At 34.3% G+C, this 16,453-nt stretch overlaps 1 protein-coding gene across 1 annotated transcript; it reads right to left on the bottom strand.

Annotated features, from left to right (window-relative positions):
- Nucleotides 1–575: 575 nt before the first annotated feature.
- On the bottom strand, nucleotides 576–16,449 carry LOC144852334 (uncharacterized). The gene is made up of 16 exons (XM_078710116.1): nucleotides 16,242–16,449; nucleotides 13,833–13,958; nucleotides 13,461–13,567; nucleotides 12,950–13,045; nucleotides 12,339–12,461; nucleotides 11,993–12,085; nucleotides 11,614–11,730; nucleotides 11,274–11,369; nucleotides 10,374–10,496; nucleotides 10,046–10,219; nucleotides 9,660–9,836; nucleotides 8,212–9,542; nucleotides 7,865–8,015; nucleotides 3,411–7,750; nucleotides 1,097–3,042; nucleotides 576–852 (listed from the first exon to the last, which is right to left on the bottom strand). The coding sequence occupies exons 1-14, from the start codon at nucleotides 16,307–16,309 to the stop codon at nucleotides 3,852–3,854; spliced, it is 6,681 nt and encodes a 2,226-aa protein (XP_078566242.1). The 5' UTR covers nucleotides 16,310–16,449; the 3' UTR covers nucleotides 576–852; nucleotides 1,097–3,042; nucleotides 3,411–3,851.
- Nucleotides 16,450–16,453: the final 4 nt, after the last annotated feature.

The following is a 16,453-nucleotide window of genomic DNA, read 5'->3' as shown; positions in this document are numbered from 1 at the left end:
TTGTAATTTATATATAATATATTAGAGATTGTTAATTATTTGTAAACACCAATAGAAATTTAATGAATTACTCATTAAATACAGTATTTATATATAAATTGTAATTTATATATAATATATTAGAGATTGTTAATTATTTGTAAACACCAATAGAAATTTAATGAATGACTCATTAAATACAGTGTCAGTATTTATATATAAATTGTAATTTATATATAATATATTAGAGATTGTTAATTATTTGTAAACACCAATAGAAATTTAATGAATGACTCATTAAATACAGTATTTAAATTATATATAAATTGTAATTTATATATAATATATTAGAGATTGTTAATTATTTGTAAACACCAATAGAAATTTAATGAATGACTCATTAAATACAGTATTTATATATAAATTGTAATTTATATATAATATATTAGAGATTGTTAATTATTTGTAAACACCAATAGAAATTTAATGAATTATTCATTAAATACAGTATATTTAAATTGTATATAAATTGTAATTTATATATAATATATTAAAGATTTGCAAATTATTTGTAAACACCAAATTTAATTAATTATTCTTCAAAAATTGTAACTTGGGACTGCAATACAGCTAGCTCTAATTCACACTTCTGTGTTGCAACTTTGTAGTATTTGGCCTCTTCATTTAGTTTAATTTTCTCCAATTCAATTTTCTCAACTTTCTTCTGAGCTAATACCGTCTGCCACTTTAAAAAAGATTGGTATGCGTCATCATCATCACCATGTTTTGTTCTTTTCCTCATCGGTTCTGCTGGTTCTTGAGATGTCGAGGCCGAGGGAATATTGGTAGGGAGCTCTAATAATGATGATGGTCCTTAAAATAAATGAAACTCATTTATTATCGTCATTTGCTATTTTATAAAAAATATTTAAAATTAATAATAATATTATTATTGTTTACAACTATGTTAACAATGTTTGCAATACATAGGCATTGAATTTAAAATTTGAATTAGTACACCTGTGACCAAATTCATAACAAATAGGCCTAGGACCTCTAGGCTTATGAATATGCCTAGGCCTAGGCTAGGCTAGCCCTATTAAAAAAAAATACACACCTGCTGCAGCTGATGATAGTGCTGACCGACTCCCAATTGAACTTTCCACTCCACTGGATAAACCAGCAAACAAACTGGAGTCTTCCCCACCGTATACATTGATAACCATTTCACTGCATTTCGGCATAACAAATTGTGGACCCCCTCCAGTAGGAGGATTTTTTTGACGATTCAGGTCTTTTTTGGCATCTGCCAATAAATTTTTCCATTTTTTTTAAATTTCGTCGACGGTTCGATTAACCTCACCATTTACGCTACTTAAAACCTCTTTCCATGCCTCAGCCTTTGAGTGCAACGAAACTCTTGACGAAAATTTTGAGTTCAAAATGTCTTTTTTGTATGAGAAAGCTTCTATAAGGCATATTTTTTCAGTTTCGGTGAACGTCGGCCTACGCTTGTTGTCCATCGTCGCGTTATTACTATACTACAACTAGGCCGCCTATTAATAACTCCCGAGTCGTTTGTCAGTAGTCAGACGATAAAACGAAGGGAAAATCCCCGCGCGATACCGTAACATAAAATAGTACAATCAAGAGTCTTTTCATTTTTTTAAAGCTTTAATAATTAATATATAATGCGGATCTCCCACAATGATTTATTCATCGAATTAACCAAATAGTGATATAAAGAAAAAAAAATTTAAACATCGGCGATCACTAGACTAGGCCTACTCTACTAAATACTGACCGCCTAGGCTAGTTAAGTTTAGTCTAGGCTAGGAAATGTAAACAAAGCTAGGCTATTTAATTTGGCCTGGCTACAGTTTAGGCCTCTTTATTACTGTAGTTAGTACTACTACTTAAAGAAGTTCAGTATACAAAGTTGTCTTGATTTAAAAATGATAGAATTAGTATTTCAGTGATTTAAAAAACATATATTCAATTCTTACTGTACTCAGGCTAGATAGTTATTAATTATATTAATTATAAATAATATTCAAATAATAACAATGATTATTATTATAAAATTGTATACGTTATTTAAGCAGAATTGCTTTTATTTTAATTAAATAATGAAATATTCTGCATCCTAATATTTGTTTACAACAAACAAATACTGTATAAATTAAAATTGTTAACCTTAAATATAAAGGCCCCATGGAAACACTATATATAATAATACTGGTACTAAAATTCTTCAGCATGAATCTAAAACAAAATTACAATACCAATCAATTCATTTTCAATTCAACTTTATTTCAGACTGAACTGTCCATATGGAACAATACAAAAATTACAAATTCCAAAAAAAAGGAGTTAACCAATATTAAATAAACATCAACGACTAGGCCTACTATCTAATAATAATTTATAAGGGAGGGAGGAGGTAGGTAGTGGTGTATAAATTAAACTTGTTAGAAAAACATTAAAAAACAAGTGCAAGTAGAACACATTATTAATATTATGAATATTATTATTAATATTAGTTTAAACCAATTAACAATGTCAAGTAACATGCATACCTTAATTCTTTTATTTACTGCTTAGCTTTGCCATTCCATTAAATATATATCCATGTTTTGTAGTACTCTGTAGGCTAGGCCTAGTAGTGTAGTGTCAACATAGGCTGATGATGAATCTGTAATTACTTGCTACTAATACTATCTAGGCCCTACTACTACTAGGCCTACTACTACTAGTACTATAATATTATTACAGTACAATTTAGTACACAGCCATGCAGTAATATTATTTTGATTCTCAGTCAATGTTTGTTTCGTACAGCATTTTGGCAATATCATCGTTGTAAATTGCTGCAAAAAATTACACACAAAGTTCATGATGAAATAGTATAATCCAGATGTATGTAAAAAATCATACTACTAGCTGAGCCTTGCTTGGCCTTCAACAAAAGTGAAACAGGCCTAGTAGTATAATTCGTTGTTTTCCATCTTTATCTATTCTCTGACTGTTGAACTTGTTGAAGTAGGCCTCATACACATTTGTCTAAAAAGGAAAGCATATATTATTATAAATAATAATAATAGTATAGGCCTAGGTATACTACTATCGTATTACAGTATATATAATATAATATAATGTGAAATATTATTAATTGGCCAGTCTATTATTATAGGTCTATATACTCTACAGGCTAGATAGTACATTTGCCGGCTACACATGCATAATAATAAGTGGAATTTAATCTTGAATGAAAGGTTAGGCCTACACTAATTCATTAGGCCCGCCTAGCTAGGCCACGGGCTGTATTATATGCAGTACAGTACTACTATAATACTACTAGCTAGGCCTAGATAGACTAGAGGAGCCTAGGCATAGAGTAAAGTAGTAGTAATAAACAATATAAAACTTACTAATTAGGCCTATATGTAATTAATATTCAGCCGTCAGTGGTATAAAAATGTGTTTCGATTTTGTTCTAATATTTCGTTTACACACACACCTCCTTATTAAAATCCACACGTGCAACGTACACGGTTGCGGGGTCTCATAAATATTCATAAATCATCCCTTTTTTGTAGTAAATGGCGTGTTGTTATTGGTTGTTAGAAAAGTCATTTAATGATTGATAGCACTTTCTCGCGCGAGTTTTACCCACGTGTTATTTTGTCTATAGCTTGAGGGCGTTTATCTATTTACGATAGCTTTTATTATTTTTGTACACACAAATGATGCCCTCAACGGTGGTAACTAAGGTTTTCTATCGGGCTTAGCTTAGACCGCGATATTGCAATCGACTTTGCTGAGAGGCTTAGCTAAGACTTTCGCGAGGGGTCTTAGGCTTAGATCTAAGCCTAAGACAAAGTCTTTATATTGCAATCCGCCCCTGGACTCAGCAAGTTCTGAAGTTGCACAACTTTGTCAAGGATATCGTCAATCTTATCTTTTACCCGTTGCGCTGAATCCCGACGACTTGCAGTTACGATATCAATAGAAGATGCAGCCGTACTTTTTATTTCAAATGTTATCTGTGTAAGAAATGTTTTCCCTTGTGGATTGGACTCCTGATAGTTGAGACGTTTTACTTCAGGATCATTATTACTAATGACATTTGTAATAGTATCTTCCAAAGATGCGTTTGATGACTTAGAAGAGTCTTCTCGATAAAGGTCTATGGTTATATTGTTTGAGTATTCCGGCATCGATATGTCAAGAATGTGAAGTCTAGCAGCATTTGAAAGCACTCGTCCGTGTTCGTTCCATGCTTCGCACGTATACCATCCATCTTGGGAAAAGTCTGGGCTTAATATCTCAATACTTGAACTATTCTGCCCTTGGATGGGTTCCATATCTGATGACAGCGACTTCTGAAAATACCATTGATAGTCTGCTAGTGGCTGAGCTGAGGCTTCACAAGTGAAGTATGCGCCTTCGATGTTGCCATGTTCAATTTCAGTATCTTGAGGATGCTCGCTGATAAAAGGAGCGAACTCAACTGTGACGTCACATTGTAACGACGTCACCGACGTCACTTCATTGGAAGCCTGGCAGGTGTAAGTGCCAGTATGAGATGCATTTGCCTGTTTTATAGTTAGTGTGTTTGAATTTATTCCCTTCAGTATTTGACCATTGAACACCCAAGCAAATGTTGGCAAAGGATTTCCAGTTGCTTGACATTCCAGAGAGAAAACCTCTCCTTCGACTGCTATTATTTTTGGTTCTGGATGCTGAGTGATTATAGGCGCTTCTAAGCATACATCGTTAGAATCTTTGAGAAAAGCAACCTGATCTAGTACAGTTGTCACGCTTATTTCTGCCTCATCAGCACTTGACGAATTGCTGTTAATAAAGGTTGATACAAATTCATCGAGTTCAATAACATCTTCATAACTTTCTCTACCTTCTGACAAATACTTTAAAGCAATCAATTCAGTCGTTAAACAGTCGTAGAACCCTTGGCAGTCTGTCAGGCCACTGGAGTTATAAGTATACGTGTCCATTACAATTTCCCATTTAGTTAGAACATCGCCATCAAGTAATGCTTTTGTGTTGTTTGCTTTCATCTTCGAAGAATCAATAACTTTTGTTAAAGCATTTTGTTCAACTCCGTCATCTTGACCGGCGTCTTCTAAATCATCCATAGTCAAGTTGAAATACAGTAATGCATTGCTATTTACAACACGTGGTGACGTTGTTGATAGATTGTATAAGTAGTCGTTTTGAAACTTCTCTTCATTTTCTAACGCATCAGTATTAGCAGCTTTGCTGATATTGACAATCTCTAGCAGCGTTTGGAATGAACGTTCAATAAAACCCAGTATGTTGTTATAGTCTGCGCACCTCTCTTCATTTTGAACGACTCTTTGATCTCTCTGAAGACTGCTGGTAATGTTGAGATCTAGTGAGTCGTTGGTTGGCGTATAAGATATTGTTTGCATAGGTGGTTGTTCAATGATGATAGTGGTATCGCGTTTCTTTCGAAGTCCAATATGTCTCGTGTCTCTTCGTCTTCTAATTGATCTTGATATATCACCAAACAGTTCTTCTGTAATGAAAAGTGCAGCATTTTCGATAGTGTAATTCAAATTGTTGACGTCAATGAATACTTGAATCTGTACTGGAGTGGATGACAGCGTTAAGGAACAGACTATTGGAATGGTAATAGTATCTTCTTCAACTAGATCAATGTTAAATTGTAGTTCTTCTAACTTTAAACTTTCTTCAAGTGATCCGTTGATTTGGTGTTGCTTTATGATCAGCCCTGCTTCAACATCTTTACGTATTTTGGTCAATGCATCTTGAGTATTGTTAAGATTTCTCTGTAGTGCCAACACTCTGTCTGATACTACCTTATGTTTGTCCAATGCATCATCAAGTTCGATTGCAGCTTCATTCAATGCTGCTTCTGCAACTGATGCAAGTAAAACAGCATGATCGAACTCTTCAATTGGTAGAGCGAGGTCAGGTGTTCCTTCTTTTATTATACCAAATAATTTACTTCGTTGTATTCGGCATTGTTCGTTACTGTTAACACAATTTGCATCCGAAATTTGTACACTACAAGGAACTTCTTCTGTTTCAAATGTTGTTATCTGACCCACGACCTCATCCCTAATACAAGTGCTACAAGACTGAAACATAACTGTTATCTCAACCGGTTTTAGACACTCTTCACAACATTCACCTTTTGTATACGAAACTCGACTGCCCCTCTTTACTGAAGTTACTAAATTTATTGCCCCACCAAGGTAGTTACCAGTATAAAAGTTGAAAGCCGCTGTAACAATTTTGACTAAATTAAAACTGATTTTCTTAACCGCTGTTGGGATCAAACAAATCCAGCAACAACTAGTACTTTCTTTAACAACGGTTGATTCGTATTTTTTACTACAACATTCGTATGGTACAGACGCATAAACATCTTCTGTATCAGTAACAATTTTACTTCCTGGTACACATACTCCACTGCATTTATCAATTTCACATACGTTTTTCAAGTTTTCTTCTAACTCCTTTGTATCGTTGCGTGCATTTTTCAATGACTGGCGTGCATTTTCAACTGCAATGTTTGCTGCCACAACGTCTTCAACTGCAGAATCATGTTTTTGTCTTGCTTTAACAACATTAGCATTTTGTACAGCTTCGTCTTCCAATGTATCATCTAATCTTGTTGTTGCTGTTTCAACAGACTTGGAAGCTTGGCTCAGCCTTTGTTCACTATCGTCAACTGATTTCTGAGAAATCGAGATAATTTTATTTTTGAGGATTCTTCCCAATGATAATGATCCTTCAGCAGCAATGTCACCATTTACAGATAGAACCATTGACTCGAATGAGCTCAATTTTGAAGTAGCATTTCCAACCATATCAAATAAGCCCCAAAGTTTACCAGAAAAACTAAAATAGGTTTCCATCATTTTCAGTAACATAGTTGTCTCTTGTTCGATTCCAAGGAGTTCGACATACACGGGAATACTTCCTTGCCAGAAGTTGCTGCTGGATTCAAATGTTAAACTCAATTGCGATCCAGTCTTGATACGGATGAACTTATTGAGAATCTCAGTACTAAAGTACTCTCCTGATATGCAGACGGTATGTGTGTGTTGAAACTCTTTCTTCACAGAATGCAAGACTTCTACCTCTAACGATGGAAAGCAAAGAAATGATGACAAACACACTTCGGAGAACACGCGAAAACCTGACCCTGAAGTGCTTTCATAAGCAAAAACATTTTGTACTTCAACAAGAACTTTATTGCTGAGATTCTCTAATCGCCTGATCACATTTAGAACATCGCTTGGATGGGAATTGCTAAGCAGTACATCATTGACATTCCAGAGAGTTGTTAAAGTTAGTTTACACTGCATACGTATTTCAGCCAAAGAGTTGGCAATCAGTTTCAAATCTTGCTGAGATAACGCTGGGAAATAATTTTTAATACTGGCACTCAAGTCAGCGACTACAGATTTAAGATCATAATAAAAATTATCATAGCCATCAACTATCAACTGCTCAGCCATTGCATTTAGTTGGGGTGGTAGGTTTTGTAGATCATATATAATGTCTGTCATGTTGTTAAGATCAGTCGGAAGTTCAAGCTTCGGTGACAAGTCATAGTCCACAAACACCTCTACATTAGACTGGTATGTCTTAAGCAACCAGGAGAAAGGTGTGTTGTCAAAAACACCAAATGACGTCGATGATTCCATCCTTATTCCTCGATCAGATGAAAATGACCCATCTACCAAAAAATCTAAACAGATAACAATTAACTTTTAAAAGATTAGAATTATTATTATTAGGCTATAAAATCTCATAGATTTTTGTTGGTTGTAATTGTTGGATCTTATGATGCAGTAAAACTCACCGCCAATGCTGGAGCTCAATATCGGAAGATTCGCTTGATTTGAAATGAAATTCAATTCTACGTCTTCGCCAAGCATTTTCCAGAATAGGCTAATTTCTGAATCTCCAAATTGCTGCAACTTCCAACGTTGTACAAATAGATGACTAAACAGCTAATGAGATAAACATCGCCTTTTTTACTCAAAGAAAATGTTATATATCTTCCAAATTGATAAATAGGAAATAGGCCTATGGTGTATGTATGTGTACTTTAGGTCTACGTATGTATACTTTAGGCCTACTTGTATAAGGTATTGCATATTTAAATTACAATTGTTCACTCCACCCAATTTAAAAAATATAAAATACCTGTGTAACATTATCGAGGGAAAAGTGAATATCCCCACTACCTTCGACTTTTGCAGACACCGTGTTGTTGATATAGAAAGAGTATTGTAGATTGGCCAAAATGGTGACGTCATCCTCATTGTTTTTTTCACTTGGATCGAGCAGAGAAGACTGAAATTGTGAATTATCAATTTTCCCTGGATTGAGTATATCAGATTTTGAAAACGCAAGAAAATTCACAGATACTTCAAGAGAATCATCAGGATTAATACCAATGACGTAATTTAGAATATCTGTTGAACCTTCTGGAAATACCATCATCGCAGATCCAGATGTCATTTCACAAACACCCACAACAAAACAATATTTTCCTTTGAACGGCGGTACTGGCAAAGATACAAGTCTGCCACCAATGGTCAGTTCTGCCTTGGAGAGTAAGAACACAGAATACTGGCTGTCACTGGCAACGGGTGCAGATGAACACCATTCGATTGATTTCACCTCAGTGCCACTAAGACTCAGTGTTGAGAAAGATGTTTTAGCATTCAACGGATCTATATCAGCAGATATAAACGTCATCCAGTCTGGCAAAATGTTTTCTAGTTGGCGGGTATAATTGCGATACAAAGAGTTAAACTGAACAAAGCTTTGGATATTTGCCAATGTTATATCTTTACTTTGACAGTTGTCACGTGGTGATGACGTTGTCAAACTGCTTTTAATTGTTTGTCCGTCAAGACTAAGCGGCAGTTCGAATGTGCGTGTTGTCAGTGATACAACTCCATTAGTAATCTTCAAAGAAGGGCTATTGCTGTTTGTCCATTCCTCTGTAGAGGCATAGTCTAGTCCTGTAGGCCTACATGTGGAATGATCCGATAGTACAAAACATCCCGATGGCAGACGAAAGCCAGGTGTAAATCGTTCACCAACACTTCTCTGCGTGTTGTTCTGTAACACGAATATTTCGTCGTCGCCTGGTGTATTGAAGTTTACTGCTTCTTTTCCTCTCAAGACATATGATATCTTAACAAACCCCTGACTATCCCCGCGAATAGAACATGTACGCTTATTTTGTGTTGAAGAAAATGATAACTCATTTGGTACAATATCCACCTTATCAGAATCTGTTACAATATTTAAATGAAGCACTTCATTTGGTTTGGCAATGAATTCCAAATTATAAACTTCTCCTACCCAAACGTCTGGCCAATCAGGTGTTGTTACGAATCCTTCTGCGCATGTCTTTCCTGTATAACCAGTCCCAGAGCAGTCACATGTATATCCACCTACCTCATTTTGCGATGCTCGACAATCACCATTTACACATGGAGTTGGCGTGCATACCTGAATTTCTAAAATAAAACAAGTACAGTTACTTCAAACACAACGTTCAAGGTTATTGTACCGTAAGTTTTGCTGCTCTATTTCATCTTGAAGAGAGAATACCCGTTAGTGTATTACAATCTTACCAATACATTTTGGAAAAGTGCTATTCCAAATGCCAGACAGCAGGCATTCTGTAACCATATTTTCTTCCAGGAAATATCCGGAATCACAACCAAAACTACATTCACTTCCTACTTGATTCTCGCATGGAGAAAGAATGTATCCGTTGAGGGGCGATGGAATTTCGGCACAGAGAATCTCTGTAAGATTATAAAAAAAAGTATAAAAGCTGTTTATCGCCCATTGTGGTGTGGTAATTTGTGGAAAGATACTATCTATAGTGACTGTTTTATTTAAAGCCAAAGCCACTGAAAGTTAAGATGTACAGATATTCAGGATAGCTACTAAGAAGATTCCCGTTTATTTTTGAGAATTTAAGCAGGAATAACACGATTTCTTTAGGACAAACCTTCACAGCGTGTTGTACTGCCACTCCACACACCGTTTGGTAAACATTCTCGCAAGTCGGATCCTAATAAACGATAGTTCCATTCACACTCAAAGGTACAAGTTTCTCCTGTTGCAAATCCGCTACATGTTCGATTTCCGTAAAAAGGTACACCGATTTCAACGCAAGGGTTAGCTGTTGAAAAACATGATGATTGCAATTGAATTTAAATTGACCATTTTTTTACAAAGTTATGTAGTAATAATTCTGTTTTTGTACAATTCAATTAATTTATGGTTACAACAAAAAGTGAAAAGGATAAGTTTTAAGCAAAAAATTCAGTAGTTACCCGTGCAGTTTTTCTTATCAGGATCAAGTGTCCATCCATCATTGCAATCGCAGCTGAAGCTACCGATTGAGTTTGAACAGATTTGCCCACAACCGTCGACACCAACGCTACATTCATCAACATCTGATAAAAATAAAATTATTGTTATTAGACTATTTTGAAGATATTATTTTATTTGAAAGCAGACATTGTGTGTTACTGATTGTAACAAGAGAACCAGCAACAATTAATAGTATCTGTGAAATTGTCTATGATTTGAGTTCTTCTTACCTTCACAGTTGTATGAATCGTAGGCTTTATATCCTGTGTGGCAAAGGCACTCAAAACTACCTTGTGAATTTGTACAAAAGTGACAGCTTGCGAAGGAGCATTCATTGATATCTGGAAAAAAAAACAATTATTAGAACATAATTTTGTGTGTTGTTGAACCAATACCAATACGTTCTTCAATTTTCAGTGTGTTTTCTTTTTTTTTCTTTTCTCATTGCTTTCTTCCTACGATATGTTCACTTGTTATAGACGCTTTTAATTTTAATATTTTCGTTCTAATGTTTGAATTCATGTGTTTGTATACCTGTGCAGTTAGTTGTGCCAGAATATCCTTCTGAACAATAACATCTAAAAGTTCCAGGAAGATTTTCACAGTAATGTTCGCACCCGGCATTGTAGAGTTCGCATTCATTAACATCTGTTTTTTAAAAAGAGTATATTTAAAGTAATAATATAATTTCCTATTGAATGAAACTTTCATCAAACATCTGTAAATGTCACTGTTTTTGATTGCAAGACAACATTTATGAACATGTTACCGTATTCCATTCATAATACACGAACAAACAAACTATGTTTTACTTTGTTTATAAACTAAATCAAAATGAATAGTTTTTTAGTTCTATTTACCATTTTGACATCTATTTCCGTCATATCCTTCGGGGCAGACGCAGTTGTTAGGTCCTGTACACTGGCCGTTGTTCTGGCACTGAGGCTGACAAACGGCTGTAAAAAATTGTTTTACGTAGTTTACCGGAACCGTAAAAAAAGAGAGAAAATCCAGACAACGTGATTGTTAGAGTAAGTGCGATTAAAATTAACGCTCCACGTGACTATACCAGGAAAACACCAGTGCTGATGCTGATGAGACCAATCGTAACGATAACGGTAAAATTCGGACTTAACAATTTCGGATATAAAGCTATGTCACTATCAAACTAGTTTCACAAAAAAGTGTGATGTATCTTACGCAGGCATTCAGTAAGCATTGAGAGTTCATATCCAGGAAGGCAACTGCATTCAAATCCACCGTAGTTGTTAGTACATATATGAGCACATCCATCAGTGTTTTCCCAACATTCATCACCTATAATGCAAAAGTATGGTATCTTAACTCATTTTTTCTTTTAATTAGTCATCAATAATAAGAGCGACCAAATTGGACCGTTTGTTTAAACGTAAGATTTCGTAAGTAACGCAACGTAAGTAATTTGACCAATCACAAGCGATAGATTATTCGAACAATCGCGTGTGATTGGTCAACTTAATTGCGTTGCGTCTCTAGTGGAAACACAGCTTTAACACCAAAAAGAGACACTATACCCAAATGCCATTTCGTCAATACTTACGATCGTCACAAGCATCTCCGACGTAGAAGTCTTCGCACTCACAATAATCTGGAGCCGTGCACTCTCCATTAGCACATGGTGGAGTACAAGTAACTAGAATTATGAATTACATTGTTAATGTCGAAAATCGATTTATGAACAATATAATAATATCCAAATATTTTATTTGTTTCCACTGCAAACTTTGTAAAACTTCGAGATTGGAAACAAAAGTGTGCCAGTTTTAATTCACGGGAAAACACGTTGACATGGGCTATTTTATAGTTGTAATTTGTAGAATAGATTGAATATGAAATATTATTCAAATTTCCATTCACTCATGATATAATGATAGTTTACTACGTACCTTCACAGTCACGCCCATTTGGTTTCAACACATATCCCGTGTTACATTCACAATAGTAACTTCCAGGTGTGTTCCTACAATGGTGTTCACATCCACCGTTGTTTCCCGCACATTCATTGATATCTTAACAAATTAAATAGAACAATAAGCACTAATATAATACTAGTTAACAAAACTTGCATCCCATAAATTGATAGATTGTTATTAACCAACACTTGGAAGTAAAGGACAAGTACATTAGAAAACTCAATTTCTGAATAACTGAACTGTTTCTGGTGTGTTATGTGTCACAGTATCCTTCTAATGTTTATTTTACATGGTTTGTTTTGATTATTCATTATTGTTTTAAACTCATACTATTGATTTTTTACGATTAATGAACGACAATTTTGTTATGATTTTTTATCTTGTGTGTGCCGTGTTATAATAGTGTACGGTAGTATTCTTAGGCCTAATACTTAAATGTTCTTGGTCATCATAACTATATATTGTTTCGTTATTACTAAGTGGTAATATTCAATAATCTACATAGACAATTAATGAATCTGACTTACTCTAACCACCTTAATAACGACACTGGTACACTCTTTATTTGTATATATGTAACTTACCAAGACATTGTGTTCCTTGAAATCCACTGCTGCACTCACAAGTGTCAGGATCCACGCATGTTCCACCAACACCACAATCATCGGGTGGGCATACTGCTATAATAAATATTTTGATAAAATAAACCAAAATAGCTATAAGAAAAGTTACTTTTTATATATATATTTTACACGTGTTGGAGTAGAGCAACAGTAGTAGAATGTTTTATTACATATTACCAAATGTTTTGTAAGTTTCTATGGTATTAATTATAACCTGGTATAGGCTTCACTTCACAAAAGCATTATGATTTTGGTACATTTGTTTTTCCTAATATCATTACATTTTATTTCGTAATATCATTACATCATAGTGAATTATCCATGCTTAGCCTATACAGAGCAAAATGAAATCCAGTTCGCTCTTAAAATTATTCAACCTTTTAAATGTTGTGTTCATTTCTGGGCCAATTTATATATTCATCTTCCTTTCAGCCAAATTAAATTTACTTGTTAAGTTAATATTTGAACTCACGAAATGTACATCCTCCTAATCCATCTTCAGCCCAACCGCTACAGCAAAAGTAGTTTGTTGAGTACACGGGATAATACTGGGTTTCGTGTGCTAGAGTATACCCCCGACTTAAATAAAATCGTATTTTTTAATAGATAACAAAAAAAAGTAAAAAACATAAAACAAAAATGAAGTAAAGAATTGATAAGTTCTAGAAATAATATACTGTAATATAAATTGTGCTAACGGGTCAAACACACTTGAGGTTGGGGGAAACATAATTGGATCGTATTTCTTTAGAATGGCTTTACTAAGCCTACGTCGAGAACTGGTCAGTAGGCCTCCATAAGATGTTACTCATGCCCCATATATGATTAGTCGTTTATTATTTACCCGTACGTTCTGCAGCGGTCCCAGCCGAGAAAGCCACAACTCGTGGAACCTGTAGTTTGATGAGAGACTGCGTAGGATACTACACGTGAATGTATAACAGATACTTGCTCACTGCAAACGTTTGCGCTAAAAAGGTAATATTTTTAGATTCAAGTGACGTTTTATTTACGAAATTTAAAAAACTTTTATGACAAACAAAACGTTTAATAATTAAACTAAACTTAATGTATACACAAACCTATTTGTGTACAAAAAGCATTTTAAATACATTGTGTATCGATTGCGCAAAACATCTTACTTGTACTTCAACATTTTTAATTTTTATTTCAACAATATTTTACGAGCGTGGTACATCAAGGGTATTAGCAATGGTGAAGTAAAAAGAAGTTAAATGAGTAGTAGAAGGAAGATTGAGAAGGATATGAATGGCTTTGTTTTGGATTGTTTACGTTTTAATGCTTTACAGGAGCCCCAGACAGAGCAACAATGGTCAAATCTGGAGATAATAATAAAGAATTATACAAGAGGTGAAGAGAGAAACTATTAGTAAATTTTAAGGTACGTGCAAGTACTAGGCCATCATTAGAATAAAATGATCACCTATTGTTATTGTATGAAATCTTTTTCTGTACACTTTTTGTGTAACAATTATCTCAAAAAGTTGAATGGCAATGATTACAAATATTTCACAATGTCTTTCAAATAGTCCTAATAAGCTTTTCAGCGTGATCACTCATCCGTGACGTCATTTATACGCCATTTTGTGAAATCACATTATCAATCATATCTCCATAATTCATTATCACATATTAATGAAATTCACTACACGTAAACTTCAGGTCAAGGGTAAAAATATTATCAAATAAAAACGTACGCGCACGTAGGGTCATGCGCGTGAAATCTAATTTAAAAAGCTAAAAATTAAGTTTTGATCAATTTAGAGCATGAATTAGGCCATTTGCGTGTTTCAAAAAATTACTGCGCAAAAACACGTTTTTGCGCACGCGATTCGTAGAAAGCGTAAAAAATAAAATTTGATGTATAAATCACATTCTACTCACAATCCTTAGTAGATTCACTGCTTTTGAGTCCATTCCGACTTAAAATAACGCTATACGAGCACGTTAAAAATGACAAAATGCGCACATTAATTTCACAAACGTTCTGAAAATGGTGAAAAATAGGTCTTTTTAAAAATGCAAGATGACCCCAATTTTTGTTAATTTATTCGGGAAGCCATTGAGGTGTAGATATGAATTCATGTACACATTTAAATGTTGTGATGTCATCAAATGGCCACAAAATTAGGATTTTTTTTCTTTTTGTGTAGGTTATCACATTCAATAGAGCGCATCTCCTTTATTTGAGCCCGATTTTTGCTCAAATTTCAGTATGTGCTTGCTAAATTCATTATCTTTATCCTAAGTTGCCACCTTTCATTATGATGACGTCATCACGCGTAAAAACTTGAATAACGTGGGTCGAGTAATTTCACCTTCAGCGTATATTTGAATATCTCACAGGTCTTCAGAATTAAAGGTGACCTTGATGATTTTAATTCATTGTGACAGCTGATGAAATTTAGATATGAATTCACATAAAAATTAAGTTGTTGTTGTTGTGACGTTATGATATGGCCAGTTGAATTTAAAAAGTTATTTTGTCATCTCTTTCGTCACATTTATAACAATTTTAAAGAGCGCGCATTGCGCATCTACATGCCAAATTTTCTTCAAAACCTTATATTTTTTGGCTCAATTCATTATCTTTCGAAATTGTCATCTTCAAGTTTATTTTGATAACGTCATCATACCAACAAATTAGAACATGATGAGTCCCGTAATTTCACCTATGCTACACTGTATATGGATGGATATTCAGTATAATTTACATATTATATATGACACATAATAGGTACAACTCAGCACTATAAGCGTATATGCATCATGTCATAGGATGGCGTACATCAACTTTTTACGATCGTATGTTAACATAATTAATTAACAAATTTAATTTCATTAAAATTATAAAAATGATCACCTATAATTCGTCAAAGTGACGAATTAAATTCTAGTTGAGTTTAGTTTTTTGCAGAGCGACGATATATGGGATTTCCATGTAAGAGTATATCAATGATATAATGCCAAGGTGCTTATGAGAGGTAACAGATTCGATAGGAGAGTTATCAAGACTGAGGTAAATTGTTGGCTCTTAGCTTAGGAGAAGTGTATGACATTCCAATAATGAGCGCGTATCTCTGTGTATACAAAAACATGCTTTCTCACTTGATTTTCGCACATCTCTTTAAAACTCAAACTAATTGACAGTTTTCCCCACTCATTCAACTAATGTTTTACGTTTAAACGTACAAATATATGTAATGTAAAACAAACTTAAAAGTTAACTTACCGTCCTGGGCTTGGCACAGAAATGATAATGTTAACTAATGAAAGAAATACCAACAACGAAAACATCATTACATCGTGTATGCAATCAATACATTTAATTTTCTGGTGTAACTGCCTTTTAAAAAATCGAAATATGCTCTTTTAGAAGCGGCAATGTACCCCAGTGTGACGTTTAATGTGTTGTTCTCAGCTTATATAAAAACATGAAACAAA

This window comes from Antedon bifida, chromosome 9, assembly GCF_963402885.1.
Source record: "Antedon bifida chromosome 9, ecAntBifi1.1, whole genome shotgun sequence".
NCBI classification, from domain to species: Eukaryota; Metazoa; Echinodermata; class Crinoidea; order Comatulida; family Antedonidae; genus Antedon; species Antedon bifida.
The sequence above is the reverse complement of the archived record's forward strand: the minus strand, read 5'-3'. Positions and strand labels throughout refer to the sequence as shown.

Excerpts from the sequence above, each read along its gene's own strand:
- LOC144852334 (XM_078710116.1), bottom strand. The coding sequence starts at position 16,309 with ATGATGTTTTCGTTGTTGGTATTTCTTTCATTAGTTAACATTATCATT. Across the intron at positions 13,959-16,241 it reads TCTGTGCCAAGCCCAGGACG|CGCAAACGTTTGCAGTGAGC; the intron begins GTAAGTTAACTT and ends TTACCTTTTTAG. Across the intron at positions 9,837-10,045 it reads CAGTACAACACGCTGTGAAG|AGATTCTCTGTGCCGAAATT; the intron begins GTTTGTCCTAAA and ends ATAATCTTACAG.